The sequence below is a fragment of the Mesoplodon mirus genome, assembly GCF_964341445.2.
Source record: "Mesoplodon mirus genome assembly, chromosome: 4".
NCBI lineage: Eukaryota > Metazoa > Chordata > Mammalia > Artiodactyla > Ziphiidae > Mesoplodon > Mesoplodon mirus.
This window is the reverse complement of record NC_138979.1, coordinates 46,451,309-46,473,937: the sequence shown is the minus strand read 5'-3', so window position 1 is coordinate 46,473,937 and position 22,629 is coordinate 46,451,309. Positions and strand designations below refer to the sequence as shown.

At 37.5% G+C, this 22,629-nt stretch overlaps 1 protein-coding gene across 1 annotated transcript in view; it reads left to right on the top strand.

The window, feature by feature from the left end:
• Positions 1-22,629, top strand: part of PRTG (protogenin) — a gene marked incomplete at its 3' end in the record, with an annotated part of 127,851 nt that overhangs the window by 40,177 nt on the left and 65,045 nt on the right. Inside the window, exons 3-8 of the mRNA XM_082617091.1 lie at positions 16,137-16,281; positions 17,995-18,128; positions 19,896-20,033; positions 20,297-20,455; positions 21,064-21,223; positions 22,036-22,283. Of these exons, the coding sequence (XP_082473217.1) occupies positions 16,137-16,281; positions 17,995-18,128; positions 19,896-20,033; positions 20,297-20,455; positions 21,064-21,223; positions 22,036-22,283 (984 nt within the window). The remainder of the gene's footprint in view (positions 1-16,136; positions 16,282-17,994; positions 18,129-19,895; positions 20,034-20,296; positions 20,456-21,063; positions 21,224-22,035; positions 22,284-22,629) is intronic.

Here is a 22,629-nt window from a genome sequence, read left to right as displayed (position 1 = left end):
AATTCATAGGAGCCACACAAGTTGAACGGCTTTGAAGCTGGTTAATGTGGCTTACTATGCATGTTTTTTCTGTACCATTTCCTGCTTGTTTTTGCCAGCAGAGGGGCCAAGAATAATCACTTGATAAATGCATTAGCATGTCTCATACACTTCTGTGACCACACACTGTCGCTGGGAAGACAGATAATTTGAGAAGAGGAAAATCCCAGTTGGGGATGTCTTTCAAAGTGAGATCAGACTTTACTCCCAAACTAACAGGATTCTGTCTAGATTATGAGAGTACCATATGGAGACTGATTATATAAAAAAAATTTTTTTTAACTCAAGATTAAGTAACAGTTGGGAAATATGAAAGGCAAAGTGAATAGTGGTTTATTTTCATTTTATCAGCTCTAGAATGGAAGACAAGGAATGTTGGTAGTAATTTTATTATGGTTAAACAGTTATAGAAAACTGTTTTTTATTTCCTTGCATTTTTCCTATTGACAGCATGCTCCTATTTATTTGCTAGATGTGTGATTTTTCCTTCTTCCTAATCTCTTTGTTAAATTCCTACCAAGACAAACTCTTTCTCTTATAGCATCACATTTCCACATCTACTTATGGTGTTCTTTATGATTTGGTCCTGAGAAGCCACCCTAATTGCCTGTTATTCTCTACTTACTGCTGATCTCTTTAGGGGGAAGCACCATCAATTCAGCAGAACATAAGTCCAGGTGCAGCTAAAGAGAACCGTATATTAGCTGTAGGTAAAGATGCCAGAAGTGGTTGTGACTTCAACACTGAAAACCTTCATTCAAATAACTCTTTGCACCTTTGCTTTAGGAGAGTAGAAGTGCAAATGTGGCACAGATGTGTGTGCAAAACAACACACCTTTATTTTAGCATGCAGTGGGACAGTTTAATACTGAAGGAGGTCTCAGATGTTCAGCAGTCTTGGTCAAACAAGAATTCCAGAACCCTGTAGCTAATCTAGAAAATCTGTTTCTCATGTGAGATACCTTGGATCAAACCAGTTGGTTCCAGGACCAAATTCTAAACAATTTCAAGCCTGGCCTGATGGCATCTGTGTCAGGCTGAATACTATGAGATTCTCCAAGCTGGGCTCAGAATGCCAGGAGGCCTAGAGCTGACAAGTGTCTGCAGGATATGCTGGGTCATCAGCCTGTGAATAAGGTCTGTGCAGGAGTTGCAGTCCTGTAGTGTGCTGCTGACATCAAGAGGCAGGGAGCTGGGCTGGGCTACCCGGAAAAGGCTGGTTGTTCAGGTGTATGCGTGTGTGTGTGTGTGTGTGTGTGTGTGTGTGTGTGTGTTGCCTTACTGACTCCCCACTCTTCTGGCCTCTCAGCAGAGGTGTGACTGCTCTCCCACCACTTCAGTAGGTGAAGGGATAGGAGGACTGTAGGTTCCTTATTCCTCCTGTTCCTCAGGAACATAGATTCATTTCTAGTTATTAGGATACATATTTTTCTATATACTTTTCATGTATAGTATTCTAAAGATAATGTAAACTTAGGTTCACCATGTTAGTCCTTCAGATTATTATTGTGTGCACATTATACTGAATGCACTCCAGATGAAGGGGGTGATGACTGAACTGAATGTATATGTACCCTAGGACATATTTTATTCGTGTGTTTGTCAGGGCCTTTTGTATCTATGGTGTTATGCCAGGAATATGAAGATGAAAAGACAGATTCTGTCTTGTGGTGGAAGCAGAAAGTAGAGCTTATAAAACAGTGAGACAAACAGGATACTCCAAGCTCCTGGGAGTGTGTAAGAGTTCTGTAGTTTTATTTGGGAAAGTCAGGTGCATCCTCACAGAAGTGAAGATGGTCTGCAGGATTTGGCATTTAAAATTGATGTGTACTGTCAACTTGCTTAATTTATAATTCTTTATTAAGAGTGATGAGAAAATTAAAAGTCTCTCTGTTTTATAAGGAACATAGCCTTTTTGAAATTTATTTTTAAATTTACATACAGTGAAAATTATTTGGGTCCACAGTTCTATGGGTTTTAGCATATGCACAGTTGTGTAACCTTCACCAAGCTCAGGATACGGAATGGTTTCATTGCCCCAAACCTTCTCTCATGTTGCCTATGTAGTCATACCCTTCCCTCCTCCTGACTCCTAGAAGCCACTGTATTTTGCATTTTCCAGTATGTCATATAAATGAGATTATACATTATGTTACCTTTTGGGTCTTGCTTCTTCCACTTAGCACAGTGCCTTGAGATTTAACTTTTGAATATGTTGTTGAGTGTTTCAGTAGTTCTTTCCTTTTTATTGCTGAGTAGGTTTCCATAGTATAGATTTACTGCAGTTTATCCATTCACCAGTTGAAGTTGAAGGACATTTTGGTTATTTATGTTTGGGGCAACTATGTGAATGCAGCTTTGATCAATTTTCTTGTACAGGTTTTTGCATGAACATAAATTTTCATTTCTATTGAGTAAATATTTAAGGTGAGAATGCAGTAAGTGTGTATATAATTTTATAAGAAATTGCCAAGTTATTTTCCAAAGTGACTGTACCAATTTGCATTCCCATCAGCAGTGTTTGAGAGTTCCAGGTACCCCACATCCTCATCAGTTTATGTCTTGTCTTTCCATTCTCTTAACAGTTTTTTTTTTTCAAGAGCAGAAGTTTTTTTGTTTTGATGGAAGCCAATTTACAATTTTTTTCCTTGACAGATTGTGTTTTTTATGTCCTATCTAAGAACTATTTGCCTAACCCAGGTCACAAAGATTTTTCTATGTTTTCTTCTAAAGGTTTTATAGTTTTGTGTTTCACATTTAGTTCTGTGACCCATTTTGGGTTAATTTTTACATAAGGTATTAGGTGTAGGTCAAGGTGCTTTTAATGTTACAGGCACTGTCCTAAGCCCTTTACACTCAATGCCTGATGAATTCATAAAACTCTTTTAAGAGTCCTATGTGACATAACAGAATGTGTTTATGAAGAATAAGTAGGGAATTCCCTGGCGGTTCAGTGGTTAGGACTCAGCGCTTTCACTGACGTGGGCCCAGGTTCAATCCATGGTCGGGGAACAGGCTGCACATGCAAGCTGCCTGGTGAGGCCAAAAAAAAAAAAAAAAGTAACTTGCTCTGGGTTATACAGTAAGGAGTGATATAGCCAAAATTACGTTAATCTTCTCAGGGAGATAAGAGGCAGAGTTTTTTTGATGTAATTAAGGGGTAGGTGGTGATGTAGTTCACTGAGTTTACTTAAGAAACCTTTATCAAGTGCCTGTTGTATACAGGCCACTGTTCTAGCAATATACAGACGAGTAAGACATGTCTCTAAACTCAGGTAATTTACAGTTTAGGCTAAAAGTGACTGGGGATTTGAATAAATTGGAAAGGTAGAGCATTTCTGAAACCAATTCTTAATATGAGTTAAGAGAATTGTTGAACAGCACTGAGTGGCCCAGATGACAGTGGGGACTTGAAGAGCTTTGTGTCATTCTTTCCAGACAAAGAAATTGAGTTTGGGGAGTGCCAAGTCTGGCATTTGCCAGGATAGGCTTGATAAAATATCAAAGAAGCAAAGAATTCTCAGATGTTATTAAAGGTATCTTTCAATATGGATACAGTAGGAATAGACAGAAAAATAATCTAGTCTGTGGGAAATTTGCATATAGCAGCTATTTCTTTTTCTTTTTTTTTTTTTTTTTTTTTTTTTTTGGCTGTACGCGGGCCTCTCACTGTTGTGGCCTCTCCCGTTGCGGAGCACAGGCTCCGGACGCACAGGCCCAGCGGCCATGGCTCACGGGCCCAGCCGCTCCGCGGCATATGGGATCCTCCCAGACCGGGGCACGAACCCGCATCCCCTGCATCGGCAGGCGGACTCTCAACCACTGCGCCACCAGGGAGGCCCAAGCAGCTATTTCTGAAAGTCCCTGTTCCCAACTTTGTTACAAAGTTTCCAGCCTTCATTTTGTTTATATTTATTTAGACACATTTTGATTTAAACATTTCCTTTGAAAAGCAAATGTATACCTCTTAGCACCTGGTTGTCAGAATTGCCATAGATTCAAGCAGGATGCTAAATTCACCAGAAGTCAGATAATAAACCACTTATACAATAGCTGTTGCATACTCAGTATAGATTTTAAAAAACAGGTCGATATGCAAGATGTAATGATCGCATTACATTATTTTTATTAAACAGATGAATTGTTTTCTGTAAAATAACTTTTAAAAAGTTCAAATAGCTTCTTGCCTAGTCTTAAGGCTATAATAAGTTTTCAATTTCTGTTTGAAACTTGTACCTTGATTGATTTTTATCTCAGTAAGTAAAGCATCAGTTACCCTGGTTTGATTAAATACTGGATCAGGTCTCTTGTTTACTTCCTGTTAGTTGCAGGTCAGTCTTCAAGTTTGAAGACTCAAAGTGAATTGAACCTGATGAGGTAAGAAGTTATAACTATGTTTTGATTAGTAAATCCTGGAGTAGACAAATGAATGATTTGAAAGACCAGTTTCATAGAAATAAACTTTAAGCTAATATACATAAAACTCCATAACTTAACTCTGAAATTAGTGGACATTTGAGTGAGATAGAAATCTCCTTGTTTTCTTGATGAGCTATTTATAGATTTCTCCAGAGCTACTGATTGGTGACTTAGAGCCATGGAAACAGCACAGAAGTATTGGAACATGACTACTGGCTATTTAGGACTCCCCCAGGAGGGGTGGGGTGGTAGCAACTGGTATAGTCCTTGACCAGCTGAGGCCTCCAGACCCCCTGGCTGATGTGCAGCGTTAGGACCACCAGTGTAAACCCTGCATTCAGGTTCTCACCAACTGAAGTTTTTTCTGTTTAGTAAAAGAATATTTTAAATGTAATTTACAAAAGAAAATTATGTTTTCTTACATTAGGGAATAGTTTGTGAACTTATTTTAAATTACTGGATGGCTTGTCATTTCAGATTGTGTATTCATAATTTTTAGTTGGTTTTAACATCAACATGTATCAAGTATTTTATTCAATGCAACTTTTAAGAAGCATGAATGGGGCATTAGTTTAATATTACAGTCATACATTTCCAAGGTGGAAACTTTAATATGTTGGTTTCTGATCAAATAAAAGTTGGGAGAACATTTTCTTCTTAACACTTCTTTTCCTCTTAGCATTTTGATCCTTTTTTTTTTTTTTCTGACTGTAAATCATAGAAGCAAATGATTAAGTAGACAGGTGAAGAGGAGGAAGTCACAAATAAAATAGGCACTTACATTTATTGTGTTTGCAAGGTTGTTTTTGAGGACGGTGCATGTTTCTTGAGATCTTGTTTCTTGCCTATTTTATAGAGCTCTGGCCTCTTAACAGCACTGCCTTAATGACTTCTTGTGGGGCTCTTGGTTTATGTTAGCACTGACTGGGGAGGGAAGAAAGAGGTCAGGTTTCACAAGAAGGCTGTAGACTTGTAAAATCATACCTAACTGGCAGAAATGAAGTCGACATCAAGGAGGGATCAAGATTTGCATAAGAATACAAATCTTTGTTTTGCCTTGTAAATAAGTATGGAATGTTTTGATAATGCCGAAAATAGTTTGTCTACGTTTTAGGGGGGACTTAATACTCATTGTAAAGGATGTATTCATTTACTCAGTTTAACACCACACTTAAAAAAGTTAAAATAGAAAAACAAATACTTGCCGAGAAACAAAGTTTGACTCTCATGATATATCATATTTGTGCATGCTTTTCTGAAGTGTCTAAGTTTTGATACAAATTTTTAAGTAATTTTTTTATTGAAAAGTGGATTTTATTCAGATGTTCTTTTTCTCATCATTTTTCACATTGAAGGCACTGACTGGGGAGGGAATCAAGCATCCATAGATCATGGGTGATAGCTACCCAAAGAATGATAAGCTCAAAGTACTAAAAAGGCAGATAAAAATTAAGGATGAGGGATTTTCTTTTTGGCCTCCTTTCACAGCATATGGGATCTTAGTTCCCTGACCAGAAATCAAACCTATGCCCCCTGCAGTGGAAGCATGGAGTCTTTACCACTGGACTGCCAGGGAAGTCCCAGCATGAGGGATTTTATCAGGTAATGGAGCAATGGTAGAAAATTTATGCAGACTCTTCCTTCAATCTATGCACCATAAGGCATATAAAATTTATTTTTAAATGTCATTAATTTTTCTTAATTATGTTGTTTTGTAGGAAAAAATATAAATACAAAATACATAATTCCACAGCTAGAGATCCTCTTGTAATGTAGCCCCTTATTATTTCATCATTGAAGTAGGGGAGTTTATCCTCTTCAAATAATTTATCTTTTCACATTAAAAATGGGAAAATTATTTCTGTTTCTCTACATTTAAAAAATTATATTTATTTATTTAGTCTGCGTTGGGTCTTAGTTGCAGCATGCAGGATCTCCGTTGCGTCTTGTGGGACCTTTCATCGCGGCACTTGGGCTTCTCTCTCGTTGTGGCACACGGGCTCCAGAGTACATGGATTTTGTAGCTGCGGCATGCAGGCTCTCTAGTTGTGGTGCACGGGCTTAGTTGCCCCAACCAGGCATTGAACTGGCATCCTCTGCATTGGAAGGCAGATTGTTAACTACTGGACCACCAGGGAAGTCCCTGTTTCTCTACACTTTATGTACCTTTATGTAAAAGCTACATAGTCTGGCTTAGTAGAAAAAAAAGAAAATTTAAAATCTTAGAGTACCTCTACCTTTGTTAGGGCTTTAAAATTTATTTTTATTGTATAGTGGTCACTAACATCCTTTGTTTGACTTTCTTTAAGTTATCCTTCTGAAAGCAAAACCAGTGTATTCATAGCAAGATATCCTGTAACTATTAACTACTTCCGGTACCACTGCTAGGAGTTTACTAGGTGCCAAGCAGTGCCTAAGTACCTGCTTATATTATTGTGTGTGTGTGTGTGTGTGTGTACACATGTTTATGTATATATAATTTAATGTTATTCTTAAAATATTCTTATAAAGTTGTATTATCCCCATTTTTTTTTTTTTTTTTTTTTTTTTTTGCTGTACGTGGGCCTCTCACTGTTGTGGCCTCTCCCGTTGCGGAGCACAGGCTCCGGACGCACAGGCTCAGCGGCCATGGCTCACGGGCCCAGCCGCTCCGCGGCATATGGGATCCTCCCAGACCAGGGCACGAACCCGTATCCCCTGCATCGGCAGGCGGACTCTCAACCACTGCGCCACCAGGGAGGCCCGTATTATCCCCATTTTACTGGGGAATACTGAGGCATGGAGTTGGGTAACTTCTCAGGGGCACACAGCTCATGCATGCAAAGCTGTGATTCTAACCCAGATCTTTAGATTTTAATATCTGCACTCTTAACCTCAAGGCTATGCTGCTTGCTGCCCCACCTCCATAAATTATGCCCTGTATTGTACTGGATTTTTTCCTGATTTTCTTTAAACCAGCTAAGATTAAATTTTACCATAGTTTTAATATCATTTACCTCAGTTTTCTAATGCCTTAATTTCTGTCATCAAGAAATGAAAATAAGTTAAGATTGGAAAAACAGTAAACACTTTCTCCTAATCTCATTGCAACAGAGCCTCAGAAGTAGGAAATCCTTTTCTCCAATAATTTTACATGTTATACATTGTTATTTTTATAGGCCACTATTATAAAAACTCATGCATATCTTTCTTTAAATCTTAACCACAGCCTAACGTGAACCATTAGTTTAAAAATCAGGATGGGAACTTCCCTGGTAGTCCAGTGGTAAAGAATCCACCTTCCAATGCAGGGGACGTGGGTTCAATCCCTGGTCAGGGAACTAAGATCACACATGCTGTGGGGCAACTAAGCCCGCACGCCACAACTACTGAGCTCATGCACCACAATTATTGAGCTCGTACGCCTGAACGAGAGAGCCCACACGCCACAAACTACAGAGCACACGTGCCCTGGAGCCCTCACGCCACAACTAGAGAGAGAAAACCTGCACGCCACAACTAGAGATAAGCCCGAGAGCTGCAACGGAGAGACCGTGTGCCACAACGAAAGATCCCACATACCTCAACAAAAGATCCTGTGTGCTGCAACTAAGACCTGATGCAGCCCAAAAAATAAAATAAATAAAATAAATAAATATTTTTAAAAATTAAAAATAAATAAAAATAAAAATCAGGATGAATAGATATTTGAAACTGTTGACATTATTAATCTCTGGCCTCATTTTATGGTTTCCCAGTCTTCCTTAGCATGGCCAGTTTCTTTTCATTCTCATCAAATGAGGATCTGTGATGCAGATTCGTCAGTCCATCCGATCTCTCTTCCTACATTCTCTGTTCAGGCACCATAGTATCCCCCAACCTTCCAGGTGTGTAGGCCGGAAACCTCAGAATGACTCGGGTCTTTCCTCCTGTTTCCCTTGAATACCTTGTGGCCACATCGTGTTGTTCAATGCACAGCATCTTTTGTATGTGCCCTGTCTTCCATTCCCGTCATCTCTGCCATCATTGAAACCCACAGCTGGTCTATCCTCCTCTTTATAATGGCCTCTTAACAGGTCTCCCTGCCTCTAAGCAGTATCTCTCTATAGGTATTTGACTGTTTGATGATCAAATGTACATGGGCTTAGAACTAGGAGAATAATAATAAAGGAATAGCTAATGCTCCCATGAGGTAAACTAGTTTTTTAAAAATAGATTTAAAAGAAATGCTTGATTCCTCCACGGGTTCGATCCCTGGTCAGGGAAGATCCCACATGCTGCGGAGCAACTAAGCCCGTGTGCCACAATTACTGAGCCTGCGCTCGAGAGCCCATGAGCCACAACTACTGAGCCCACGTGCCACAGCTACCGAAGCCTGCACGCCTAGAGCCCGTGCTCTGCAACAAGAGAAGCCACTGCAATGAGAAGCCCGTGCACCGCAATGAAGAGTAGCCCCTGCTCGCCACAACAAGAGAGAGCCTGTGCGCAGCAACGAAGACCCAACGCAGTCAAAAATAAATAATAAATAAATAAAAGATCTATAATACTTAAAATACTTGATTCCTAAATAAATTTTAGACTGATTCAATTTACATGCATATATCTATCTTTCCTATCTTTAACAGATGCCTAGAAATGGAAATAATACTACTTGAGATGAGACCCATAGTTTCAAAATCCTAGTACACCAGAGTTTAAAGGTGTTATTTGTTTTGGAAATTTGGGAATTTAACGTATATTCTTACCCAGCTAGAAAGCCAGTGCATATGAACCTCTATTTGAGCAGCAGAATTGCTTGGAAGTAGAACCAGTAAGTTTTGCCTTCCACAGAAAGTTTGAGAATCTCAAGCTTTTACTGAGAGAATTCACGTGGGATCTTTGGAGATTACCTGGATTCAGATCGCACCCTCACCTCACTGGCTGCAGAACCTTAAGGAAGTTGCTAATCTCCTTGTGTCTCAGTTTCCTGAACTGAAAAGGGGGGTAATAATAGTTGTGAGGATTAAATAAACTAGAATATGTAATGTACTTGCTGCCTTGAAATAAAGTATATGTTAACCTATAGTTATTTCTGTCATCATCATAACCTCTGTTCTGTGCTTTCATAATATTCCATAATTTTCCTTCATAGCATTTATCACAGTTTGAAATTACTATATACTTGCATAGTCATTTAGTTCAATGCCTTTCTCCATTGCTAGACAAAGATCCCTGGGGGTAGAGCCTCTGTTAGTTTTGTTCATCATTGGATCCTTGGCATCTTGAACATACTAGGTACTGAATAAACAATTGTTGAATGAATGAACTTAGAAGAGATTACTTTAGTCTAAAATTGTTCTAAAATAAGTGTGATTAAAATCCTTTTCTGGAATAGGGAGACAGTTAATCTGGCCCATTATTTTATGAATAATTGCTTGATTCAAAGCCTGTCAACATGGGTTAACTACACATTAAATGAATGGTTTGATTATAAAATAGTGAGATTGATGTTAATATATGACTCATGGAGATTAACTTCTGTGTCATAGTTATAATGTATACCTTTAATAGCATAAATATTCACTTTTTTATATAACTATTTTACACTGACTATTTAAATACTGTTGCATGCTTACTATATAAATAGTTTGGGAGTAATTGATGCCAAACTACTTTTTTTGGTGAGGAGGGGTTGTTAAAAGCCTGCTGACAAATCTTGTTTATTGAGAATGTACCCAGTGAAAAAGAGTTAAAAATATATAGTTAGTAGAAAGAAAAATATCAGTTCCTTTCGATGTAACAAAGATATATACGTACATTCAGTTTTTCTAGTAATTAGGCTAAGCAGTTTAAAGATTTAGAAGGAGGGTGACTAAGACAGTGCTTTTGGACAGCATTTAAAATTGAGTCACATTCTTTGTGAGATTGTGTTGTTCATGGTGGTTTTAGCAGTAATGGTTTGACTTACAAGAGCATTTGAATTGATAGATGGAAGCCACTTACGAGTCAAATGCAGCCCATGTCAAACACCGTTGTATGTCTGGAGGATGTTTGTGAAAGGGGAAGAGGGAAAATGAGAGCAAGGAGACCAGACAAGAGACTGTTGTAGTGCTTCCATTGAGAGATGTTGGGACAGGGATACAGGAATGGGTTTAATATATGTTTAGGAGTTAAAATCAGTGGAAAGTGGTGATTTATTGAAGAGAGTGCAGGGTGAATCGCTGCACAGTGGTGTGACCGACTGAGGTAGAGATACAGGCTCAGAGGAAAGAAGATGATTTCATTTGGGGCACGATGAGTTTGAAGTACGTTTTATAACTTCCAGGTGAAGAAGTCCAGTAGACAGTAGGAGCCATGGGTATGAAGCTCTGAGCGTGGTGATCTAAGCTGGAGATGTAGTCTGGGGACTCCGAAGCAACAGATGGATGTAGTTGAAAACTGAAAGGGGATGAGATCACCCAAGGAGAATATGGAGAGAGAAAAGAACAGAGAACTCTAGAAGGGAGGGCAGGAAGGAGGAAGGAGAGCCTCAGAGGGTGTGAGAGAAATAGGAGTGCACAGTGTCATAGACACTGTTTCAATAAAATAATAGGGGAAGAAGGCAGATTAGATGTTTGAGGCATCGCATCAGAGAGGAAGAAGGGGAGACAGCTAGAATTGACTTTTTTTTTTTTTTTTTTAATGCGGTACGCGGGCCTCTCACTGTTGTGGCCTCTCCCGGTGCGCGGAGCACAGGCTCCGGACGCGCAGGCTCAGCGGCCATGGCTCATGGGCCCAGCCGCTCCACGGCATGTGGGATCCTCCCGGACCAGGGCGCGAACCCATGTCCCCTGCACCGGCAGGCGGACTCTCAACCACTGCGCCACCAGGGAAGCCCAAACTGACTATTTTTTAGAGAAGTTTTGATGCCATGGGGAAGAGAGAGAGTGGATAGCTGCTCTAGGGATTTGTGTTCTAAAGATAGGCCTGGAGTTTTGTTCTCTTTGTGTTTTGAGTTTGGGAGAGAATCACTTTTTAAAAAAATATTCATTCATTCATTCATTCTGCTCTGGGTCTTAATTGCGGCATGTGGGGTCTTCCCTGGGGCATGTGGACTCTTAGTTGCGACACGCATGTGGGATCTAGTTCTCCACCAGGAATAGAACCCGGGACCCTTCTGCATTGGGAGCGCAGAGTCTTACCCACTGGACCACCAGGGAAGTCCTTAATCACTTTTATAAGCTGAAGGAAGGAGTCAGGAGAAGAAGATTTTAAATATGCAGGAGAGAGAAATAAAAAACACAGATATATCAGGTTCCCAGAGGCGAGGGCAGAGGAAGCGGGTAGCACCCAGATGGAGGAGTTACAAAAGGAAAAAAGGAACTTATTTTTATGGTTGAGTCATGTTTGCCTCTTTCTCTTCAGTCTCAGAGGTACTGATGAAAATCCCAAGGAATATCTTGCTTGGTCTTCTCTGGGCAAAATCATTTTGCCAGCAGGTTGGTTCAGAAGAGACCAAGAAGTTAGACATGTTAAGTATAAAGGTGTTTTTGAGGATTAAAAAAAAGAAATCTTTATACAGTACTTGCTTCATAACTTGATGAAAACCAGAGTGGGATCAAGAAATAGTCTTACTTGATGGATGTATTAACTAACCTTATTGTGGTCATCATTTCCCAATATATACGTGTATCAGACCTCAGACTTACACAGTGTTGTACACCTTAAACTTACACAATGCTGTTTATCAGTTATATCTCAATAAAGCTGGAAGGAGGGGGAAAGAAACTAGGTTAAAGATTGCCTAGGGCTGGGGTGGGGAGGGGGTGGGAAGATTAGGGAGTGATAACTGAAGGATATGGGATTTCTTTCTGAAGTGATGAAAATATTCTAGAATTGATTATGGGGATGGTCACAAGCTCTGTGAATATACTAAAACCCATCGAATTGTATACTTTCAATAGGTGAATTATGGAATGTAAATCACATGCAATGTGAATTATATCTCAGTAAAGTTGTTTCATACACTTACGCACACACACACACACACCACCACCAAAAATAAATAAATATCCTTGCTGTATTACAGGATACATCCATTTATGTTTTAGTTCTCAGACTTTTGTGACTCCAGAGTTCTAGCCCATTTGACCTAAAGTGCAAAATTAGTTTAGTTTTTATAGTAAAAAACGCTTAGGGGTTTCATAGACTTATTTGTCTGGGAAAGAGAGGGAATTGCTCAAAGTAAAGGTAGTGGTTCAGAGGCATCATATTGTTTGATTGATTAGATGAGATTCAGAGTGAAAACAACTCTGAAGTGCCTAAGTGGTTAGAGGGAAATTACTCAAGGCAACAGAGTGATTATATTGTTCTCAGTAATCTCAACACTGATAAAAAGTTTTATAATATATAAAAAGCCCTCACTATGTTGGTTTCTTTAATCTTTATAAAAATCCTTTAAGAGAGGAGGGACACATATTTGTCTCTAAAAATAATACACTGAAGTATGGGGGGTTGTTTAGAGTTATAGCAAACAAAATAATAAAAAGCGTTATTTTCTTCTCATCCCAAGCCTTGGTATTTATACCTGGGAAACTGTACATTTCTGGTTACTTTGTTTAAAGACCTAATAGAATTGGAAAACAGTTTTTAAATTTCAGTTTAATTCAACAAGTATTGTTTTAGTGGCAAGTCTGTGCCATTCATTGACTTAAGGGATCCTGCAAAGTATATGACCCACTACTCAGCCTCATTGAGCTCGGAGTGTAGAATGGGAGAAAGACTTGTGAATAAGTGACTATAATACTGTGGGATAAAAGTAGCAATAAAGGTTTTACAGAAGTAGAGAAAAAGGTCAGGAACAGCTTCCCAAAGGTTCAGACAAGAGAACTAGGCTTTAAATGATAGGATTTCATCAGCTGGACAGAGAGACCTAGGATATTTGAAAGAGAAGGAAAGCTCATATAAATGCTCAGAAGTGTGAAATATAGTATATTCAGAGAATTAGAAATAGTTGTGTCCGTGGAACATAATTTCAAGTGGTTGAATACAAAGTGACAGAGTTTTGCAGGGACTAAATAATTCATCAGTAACACAAATCAAATTTGTATTTTATGACCATCACTCTGGAAGGTAACTCTGTTGTCAGGACAGATCTCACCTAAGACACGCCAGCAAGACTTCCAGGCAGTAGGTGATAAGGACCTGAATAAAAAAAGAGTACTATTAGGGATGGAGAGAAGTCAGATATGAGATGTATATTGATAGATAGAGATATGTCTCATATGTATGTGTATCAGATAAAACATACTGAATTAGGTGCTTGATTGATTGTAATGGGATAATGGAAGAAGAAATTGTTCAAATAGATGGGGTTGGAGGAACTACTGGTTTATGAAGAAAAGTTAACCTATATTAGATACTTCAATCTGGGGAGGTAAATGCTGGGAAAGAGTAAGATAAAAATTCCCACTTTGAAGTCTGTAAATTGAATATAGATGGGATTATCAATGACAACTAAAGCTAAAGGTCACCTCCTCACACATGGAAAAAATAAATATAGAATCAAGAGCAATTAATAATTCATAAAGCAGGCATTAAACTTTTCAAAACTTAGGTCTTAATTCCCCCGAAATATGAATATATTCGACAAAAGTTTAATTAAATGAAAGATAAGCTTACATTGTTATTTGTTTGTAAATAGATTAATATCCTAGAAAGTGATTACAGAAGCAATTAAAAAGAAAAACTATTGATTTTGAGAGTTTGGTGTTCTTGAATAGTGATTCTTAAACATTTTAGTCTCACTCTTTATATGCTTAAAACTTCTTGAGGACCTCAAAGAGCTTTTGTTTATATGGGTTATATCTATTGATACTTTATTATTAGAAATCGAAACTTAGAAATTTTAAAAATATTCATTAATTAATTTTGAAATGAAAACATTGATCAATTATATATTAACATATACATTTAATGAAAAGTAACTATTTTCCAAAACATTTTAGTGAGAGGAGTGACATTGTTTTACATTTGCCCAAATCTCTTTAATTAGCTTAATAGAAGACAGCTGGATTCTCACACTGCATTAGGTCTGTTGCTTTATCACCCATCATGTAGCTTCTGGAAACACTATATACTCAACAGAAATGAAAGTGAAAAAGGCAAAGGATGATTATCATAAAAATGCTTTTGACCTTGTGGGTCCACTGACAACAGCAGTTTGAAAACCAGAGTTCTTAAAGAAGTAGGAATTTTTTGTTACCTACATAAATAAAGTATTAATTTACCCCCACTCCACCCTTGGAAGTTGATACTCCTAAGAATATTTTCATTTTATTCACTGACTTTGTTCCATACCTCTAAAGGCCCATGATTCATTTACAGATTAATGAAGTCAAGTCCAAGGCAGAATTTGTTAGTCTTCTGTGACCTTTTACCCTTCCCAGTCTAATGAAGCATAAGGCATCTAGCCCTTATTCCTTCTATTTTTCTTCATAATTTCTCATTTTATTGGTAAATTGTAAAGGCATATTTATTTTTTGAACTGGAGTTTGAGGATGGGGAGTAAGACTATCATTGGGGCCCTTTCTTTATATCCTGGGAGACTTCGTAGAGGGAAGGCAAGCTACACTATTACCTGGAGTCTGGACTCCATCAAAATGTGAAACCGTGGACATGATGACCAGTTCCTAGAGGCTTGTCTAGAATACTAAAGAAGAATTATCTAGAAAATATCAACATTTAAGACTTATTTAAGTCTAAAGATAGTCTCTCGAGTCTGTGTACCTTTTTATTCATCAGACACATCATTTGTCTTCACTCTTTCCTCTCTCATCCTGCTCCATCAATACCAACCTCATTTGATTCCAGACATGGAGTCACATGTCTGTCTAATAAGAACCAAGTCTCTTGTTTTCATTATACCTATAGAATCTCTCCATTCTCACTGCCACCACCCAGTTCTTTCATTTTGATTTAAACAGCCTGTTGGTCTGTTGATTTAAGGCTCTTTTTCTTCAATCCATCCTATCTAACAATACCTGATTAATTTTTCCCAGACACTACTGTTTTCATGACACTCCTTTGCTCAAAACTTTTCAGTGATGCCTTAATTTGTACCATGGTACAAATCTGTTTTATCTCTACTCTCCTTCCACTTTTCCATGAACCCTTTATCTGATTTATTCTACAATAGTTAGTCCTGGCTGTTACCGTAGAATCAGGCTGCACATTTCTTACTTCTGTGCTTGCCTTCATGTTACTCCTTTAACCTGGAATGTCTTTTTTTCCTCCTTCCATCTAAACCCAAAGGGTTCTTCAAAACTCAATTCACAACCAATCCCTGTAAAAGGTTTTTACCTGACTAATCTGTCTTTATTGATTTCCCTCTCCTCTGAAATACAATAGTGTTTGAGATTTGTACTACACAGCTTAGTATATCATTACATACCATTGGTAATTGCTTATTTTTGTTTCAGTTATATTAATTTTTTTCTGAAATAGATCGGAGTTTCTTGAGAATTTCATTTTGGGAAAAACCAAACTCCTTTAGCTGGACAACTGCCCAGTGGTATTTCTAAAATTATTCCTTAATTTCTCTTTGTGCTTGTTAAGTTGAGTTGGCCTTATGTCTGGGCAGGAGTTCAAGTTTGATAAATAATATCTAGCATAAAGTTATTTCCAAGTATAGTATGATAGTGCAGGTACTTATTCTGAATTTGACAAACTTTATCTTATAGCTATTTCTGCATTTGAAGTTCAGCCAATTTCTACTGAGGTCCAAGAAGGTGGAGTTGCTAGATTTGCATGCAAGATTTCATCAAACCCTCCTGCAGTCATAACATGGGAATTAAATCGGACAACTCTACCTGTAACTATGGACAGGTAAATACAGCTTTTCTCTTTGAATATGATACAGGAATGACAAGGACTTCATCATAAAACTGTATATGGGGAAAGACCACTGTGGAGCTTATTTTCATTTATGGTAACAATAACCAATTTCTTAAAGACATTTCAAACTTAGGCAAAGAATTAGATCATCAGTCTCTGGTACATGGGGCATAGTTCCTGGTTTTTTGTTTCAGATCAGAATTCAGATACTCTACCTTAGTGCTTTGTTCCTTTCCTCAAACATCTTTTCCAATCATGGGACCACCTGAGTACCTGGATGGCAGCCCAAGGATTTAGGAAGCTGAATTACACTTTTAGTGCTGGGGATAGTAGTGCTGGTGTAAGGGTCTCCCATATACGCAGTGGTGGTTGCCCACTTCCATCTCTGCCTTCTGCTTACCAACCCCCTCTACACCACACACACACACACACACGCTCGTGCGCCTACACACACCTAGTGCTCTGAAGGTGGTCGGAGTTTAGGGGTCAACTCGGCAGCAACTTCAAAAGTTTGATTCCAATCCTGATGAGTAGTAATATTCCTTAGGAGGCAAAAATCATTTGCTGAAATGGTAGAGAGAACTAAGATGGACAAAGATATTCAAGGAAGAGCTTAAAAAAAAAACTTACATTCAGATATATCTTGGAGAGTACATAGATATTAATAGGCAAAAAATCAGGTATTTGAAAAATATCATACCAAACTCTAGGCCACCAGTTAGCTAAATGTAAGCTATAATGTCAAGTGAGATTCTGTGTAAAATTACACTGATAGATTTCCCAAATCACATACAGCAGGGGTCCCCAACCCCCGGGCCATGGATTGTTACCTGCCCGTGGCCTGTTAGGAACCAGGCCGCACAGCAGGAGGTGAGCGGCAGGTGAGCAGCAAAGCTTCATCTGTATTTACAGCCGCTCCCCATGGCTCACATTACCGCCTGAGCTCCGCCTCCTGAGCAGCATTAGATTCCCATAGGAGCGCAAACCCTACTGTGAACTGCACATGCGAGGGATCTAGGTTGCACGTTCCTTATGAGAATCTACTGCCTGATGATCTGAGGTGGAGCCAAGGTGGTGATGCTGGCACTGGGGAGCAGCTGCAAATACAGATTATCATTAGCAGAGAGGTTTGGCTCCACAGAGACCATAATAAATCAGTTGCTTGCAGACTCATATCAGAACCCTGTCAGTGGCAAGTGACAATCAAGTTGCATCTTACAGAGTAGACAGGACATAAGCAACACACTTCAGGTGTCACTGTCTCCCACCATCCCCAGATGGGACCATCTAGTTGCAGGAAAACAAGCTCAGGGCTCCCACTGATTTTGTATTATGGTGTGTTGTATAATTTTTTAATTATATATTACAATGTAATAATAATAGAAATAAAGCACACAATAAATGTAACATGCTCGAATCATCCCTGGGGGGACTGGGGAAAAAATTGTCTTCCACAAAACCCGTTCTTGGTGCCAAAAAGGTTGAGGACTGCTGAGATGCAGCATAATTACTTATGTTTTAGAGAGTTGTAGTAACCAAAATGAGAACAGTTGAATCAAGCTAATATTTTTAAAAGTCTTTAAAGTATTATTGCATCTGGGATTTTTAAAAGGTTGAGTATGTGAATTCTTATCATAGAATATATGTTAAGATAAAATATAAAATCTAGTACAGAGAGTTTAATCATCTTCCCTCTCATGACAGGGTAACTGCACTACCAACAGGAGTATTGCAGATCTATGATGTTGACCAAAAGGATGCTGGAAATTACCGTTGTGTTGCTGCTACTGTAGCCCACAGACGTAAAAGTATGGAGGCCTCGCTCACAGTGATTCCAGGTACCACACATAAGTTGATTTTTCAGTTTTTAATTGGACCAGCTATTAATTTGCCTTCTCTGGCTATAATAGTATGCCATAAAGTAGTACTTTAATTACATTTAAATTTTATTGTTATCTATTTGGAAAATGATCATTTTTATCTATTTAAGCAACCTTCTTCTCAAACTAACTTGTTTTATATGTCAATGTCAACATCTTTAAGAAAGATTGAATTTTTGTTTTGTAAATACTTCATTTTTGTTTTTAAAATATAAAATACAGAAAATCTCAAAAAAGAATAATAATCATCTATTTCCACTAAAATTGTCCATTGTCAATAAAAACACATTTGTTTCCAGTTTGGGTTTTTCTGTTTGTTGTTTTAAGAAAAATTATAATTTGCATTTGTAGAAATGATGCATGTTTTATTTTAAAGAGTAATGTCTATAAAAGTAAAATATTTTTTTTTACATTAAACAGTGTAAAAAGTACTAAGATATATTTTAAAAATGTCCCTAGTTCCATATCCAGAGATTATCACTGTTGACATTAAGTGAACATAATTTCATATATTTTGCCATTCATAAATATAGTTAGAAGGGAAACTAGCTTGAGAGATGAATATGAAGAAAGAAATATTTATTTTATTAAAATGGAATTATACATAGATGCTAGTTTTTTTGTTTTTGTTTTTTTTTTTTTTTGCGGTACACGGGCCTCTCACCGCCGTGGCCTCTCCCATTGCGGAGCACAGGCTCCGGACGCGCAGGCCCAGCGGCCATGGCTCACGGGCCTAGCTGCTCTGCAGCATGTGGGATCTTCCCGGACCGGGACACAAACCCACATCCCCTGCATCGGCAGGCGGACTCTCAACCACTGCGGGACTCTCAACCACTGCGCCACCAGGGAAGCCCATAGATTTTTATTTTTAAATAATTAAATTTGCTTGAATGTAGTGGAAGAAAACCAGACCTAAAGACATTGTTGAACTTCACATGAGTGTTTACGCTAAACAAGAGATATTACTTTCTAAAAGATCCTTGAAGACTAAAAATTTTTTCACAGAAACATTGAGACTGATATTAAATTTTTAATGCCATGTTTTAATTTTAGGTGGTATCTATTAGCTTCTTGGTATGAAGCATAAAGACAAAAGCACTCTCACACTTCTTTGTTCTCCCCACTGTCACATAAATTCCTAACAAGATTAGTGAAAGCATTAAGTCAGTGTTTGAACCTCAATTAAAAGTGGATGATATGGAAACAACCTAAGTGTCCATCAACCAATGAATGGATAAATAAAATGTGTCTTATCCATTTAATTAAGTATTAATCTATTATTATTATTCAATAAAAAGAAATGAAGTACTGATACATACTACAGCTTAGATCAACCTTGAACATTATGTTAAGTGAAAAGCCAGTCCCAAAAGACCACATAATGTATGGTTCCTTTTTTATGAAATGTCTGGAATAGGCAAATCCAGAGACATAAAGTAGTTGTCAGGCTATGGGGAGAGGAGATTGGGGAGTGATTGCTGATGGGATGGAGTTTCTTTTTGGGGTGATGAAAATGTTTTAAAATTGATTATGGTAATAGTTGTATAACTCTGAAAGTACTAAAAACCATTGAATTATATACTTCAAATGGGTGAGTTATATCTCAATAAAGTTGTTTTCAAAAAAGAAAAAAGTGAAAAACTTCAGAACAGATATTTTAACTCATTTCATTCATTATATCTTATTTATAATTTTTTCTTACATCCTGCCTTTTCCATCTCAAAGGTAAGGAGTCTAAATCCTTCCACACACCAACCATTATAGCAGGTCCACAGAACATAACAACGTCTCTTCATCAGACTGTTGTTTTAGAATGTGCGGCCACAGGAAATCCCAAACCAATCATTTCTTGGAGCCGTCTTGGTAAGTCTTAGGAAAAAAAAAAAAGTCTTTTCCTTCAACTTTGTTCATACGAGAGAAACTGATAACATGTTTATTTTATATACAGCACATATGTTTGGCAATTATGTGGCTTTTAACTTTCTGGTATTTCAGTGTGTAGAGGAAAAGTTTTAGCATAGAAAATTTTAGACTTTTTATGATAATGGTTGTTTGAATAGTGATCTTTTGACAAATTTTAGATCACATGTTACATTGTTTTAACTGAAGTGTTCTCTTTGAAATAGATCACAAGTCCATTGATGTCTTCAATACTCGGGTACTTGGAAATGGTAATCTCATGATATCTGACATCAGGCTGCAACACGCTGGAGTATATGTTTGTCGGGCCACTACCCCGGGCACACGCAACTTTACAGTTGCCATGGCAACTTTAACTGTATTAGGTATGTTTTCTTTCCTTCTGCAATCAGGAGAATCTTACATTTTAACATTTGCTGTTTTATCTCGTAGCTTACTTCCACATTTCTTGAATATTGTAGTGTTGATATGAAATTGTAAACCAGTGATGAATTTTAGGAGGAAATTAAAGCCCTATGTTAAAATATAACTAGAATCACTCTGAAGTTACCATCCTGTTTGCTTTTATAACATTATGGTCCTTCTTAGTTAATTTAAGCTTCCTTTTTAATTTCTTTCTCACCCACCTACAAATTCATATACCCATTGACCAGTCTAAGATTTTAATCTATTGTCTCCATGCATTCACAAGTGGCTGTATATTGGGCTTGGTTAAGTTAGGATTATGGCACACATATTTTTAGTGTGTTCGTATAGATGGTGTCAATGGGGAAAGCCTGGGGAAAGTGGACATTAACTGAGCAATGCAGAGAAAAGGCATCTGGAGAGATAGATAGATGTAGAGTGTAGACAGGAAGCTCAGAATGTCAAATATTTTCAGGGGTGGGACTTGCGTCACTTGCTGTACTCTTCCTTGACTCTATATCATTCCTGTTTGGACCACAAAAATATTTTCTTTTTTCTTTAAAAATAGCTCCTCCTTCATTTGTCGAATGGCCAGAAAGTTTAACGAGGCCTCGAGCTGGTACTGCTCGATTTGTATGTCAGGCAGAAGGAATCCCCTCACCCAAAATGTCATGGTTGAAAAACGGAAGGAAGATACATTCAAATGGTAGAATTAAAATGTACAACAGGTGGGCTAAGTCACTTTGCTACTATTTTAGATAAGATATAATGGCTTTAGTAATTCTTATGTGAAACGGTTATAGTTATAATATCAAATACCTAAATTATCCTGGTATTTTAAACTGAAGTAAAATCAATAAGAAATTAACTTAAGACTGTAATATCAGCACGTCAAAAACCCTTTTGTATTTTATATGTGGATCGTGGAAGTGGTAGATTATAATGAAATGAATGTTGGAGCAGTTCCCCAGACCTGGGTTCTGGTCCTGGTAAACCACCAGCTAAGTTATTAGCAAGCATGTTAACCCTTTGGAGTCTCAGTTCCTTGTTCCATAAAGTGAGGAATTTAGAAGGAAATAATTAAGTCTCTAAGAGTTCCTCCACAGTTCAAACTTAATGATTTTAAGAACTCATTTTTATTAGTATAAATATGAATCTTCTTGTATCACTCTTGTATGTTGAACAAAACTTTTGAACATTTTTGTTGACCTGAATTTTATGTAACATTGCAATGTTATAGAAATTTAGATGCTACTACAGATTAATATACTTTCTTAATAAAAGCCAAATTTTAAAAAAGAGATCAAGCTGTCACCTAAAGCAAACAGGATTTGGATATCACAAGTACTTATTTATATAGACTCAGAAAATAAGAGTAATTTTAAGCAATTCATATAGATTTTTTTAGTAGGGCTGGTCACACAGTTTTTTGTTCTTAATAACTTGTTTTTTAAAATTAAGAGTGCACTTAGTAATAGCTTAACTTTATTTTTATGTCATCCTTAGAATTTTCATTGAAATAGTTTTTTTCTTTCCTCAGTAAATTGGTAATTAACCAGATTATTCCTGAAGATGATGCTATTTATCAGTGCATGGCTGAGAACAGCCAAGGATCTATTTTATCTAGAGCCAGACTGACTGTAGTAATGTCAGAAGACAGACCCAGTGCTCCCTATAACGTGCATGCTGAAACCATGTCAAGTTCAGCCATCCTTTTAGCTTGGGAGAGGCCACTTTATAATTCAGACAAAGTCATCGCTTATTCTGTGCACTACATGAAAGCAGAAGGTAAGCAATTTGAGTACTTTTTATTTTTATGTGCTATTTACTGTCAGGGATTTGTTTTCAATATAAATGATGTCTCACATAATCCACAAGATATTTTTAAAGTTCTATGGCATTTACCTCTTTTAATAAAGTAATTACTATATCACCTGTGTATAAATTTTTTTGTAAAATTTTGTATTGTTGTATACTTTATGTATATAAGTATAGTTTAAGATTTTCTGTTTAGAAATAAGTACCATCTCTGCCTGCTAAAAGTTACAGAGTAGTGTACTTACGAATTTCGTTTCAGCCGAGATGTAAATTCCTTACCTAAGACTTAAATATATCAATTTAAGTATGCAGTTAC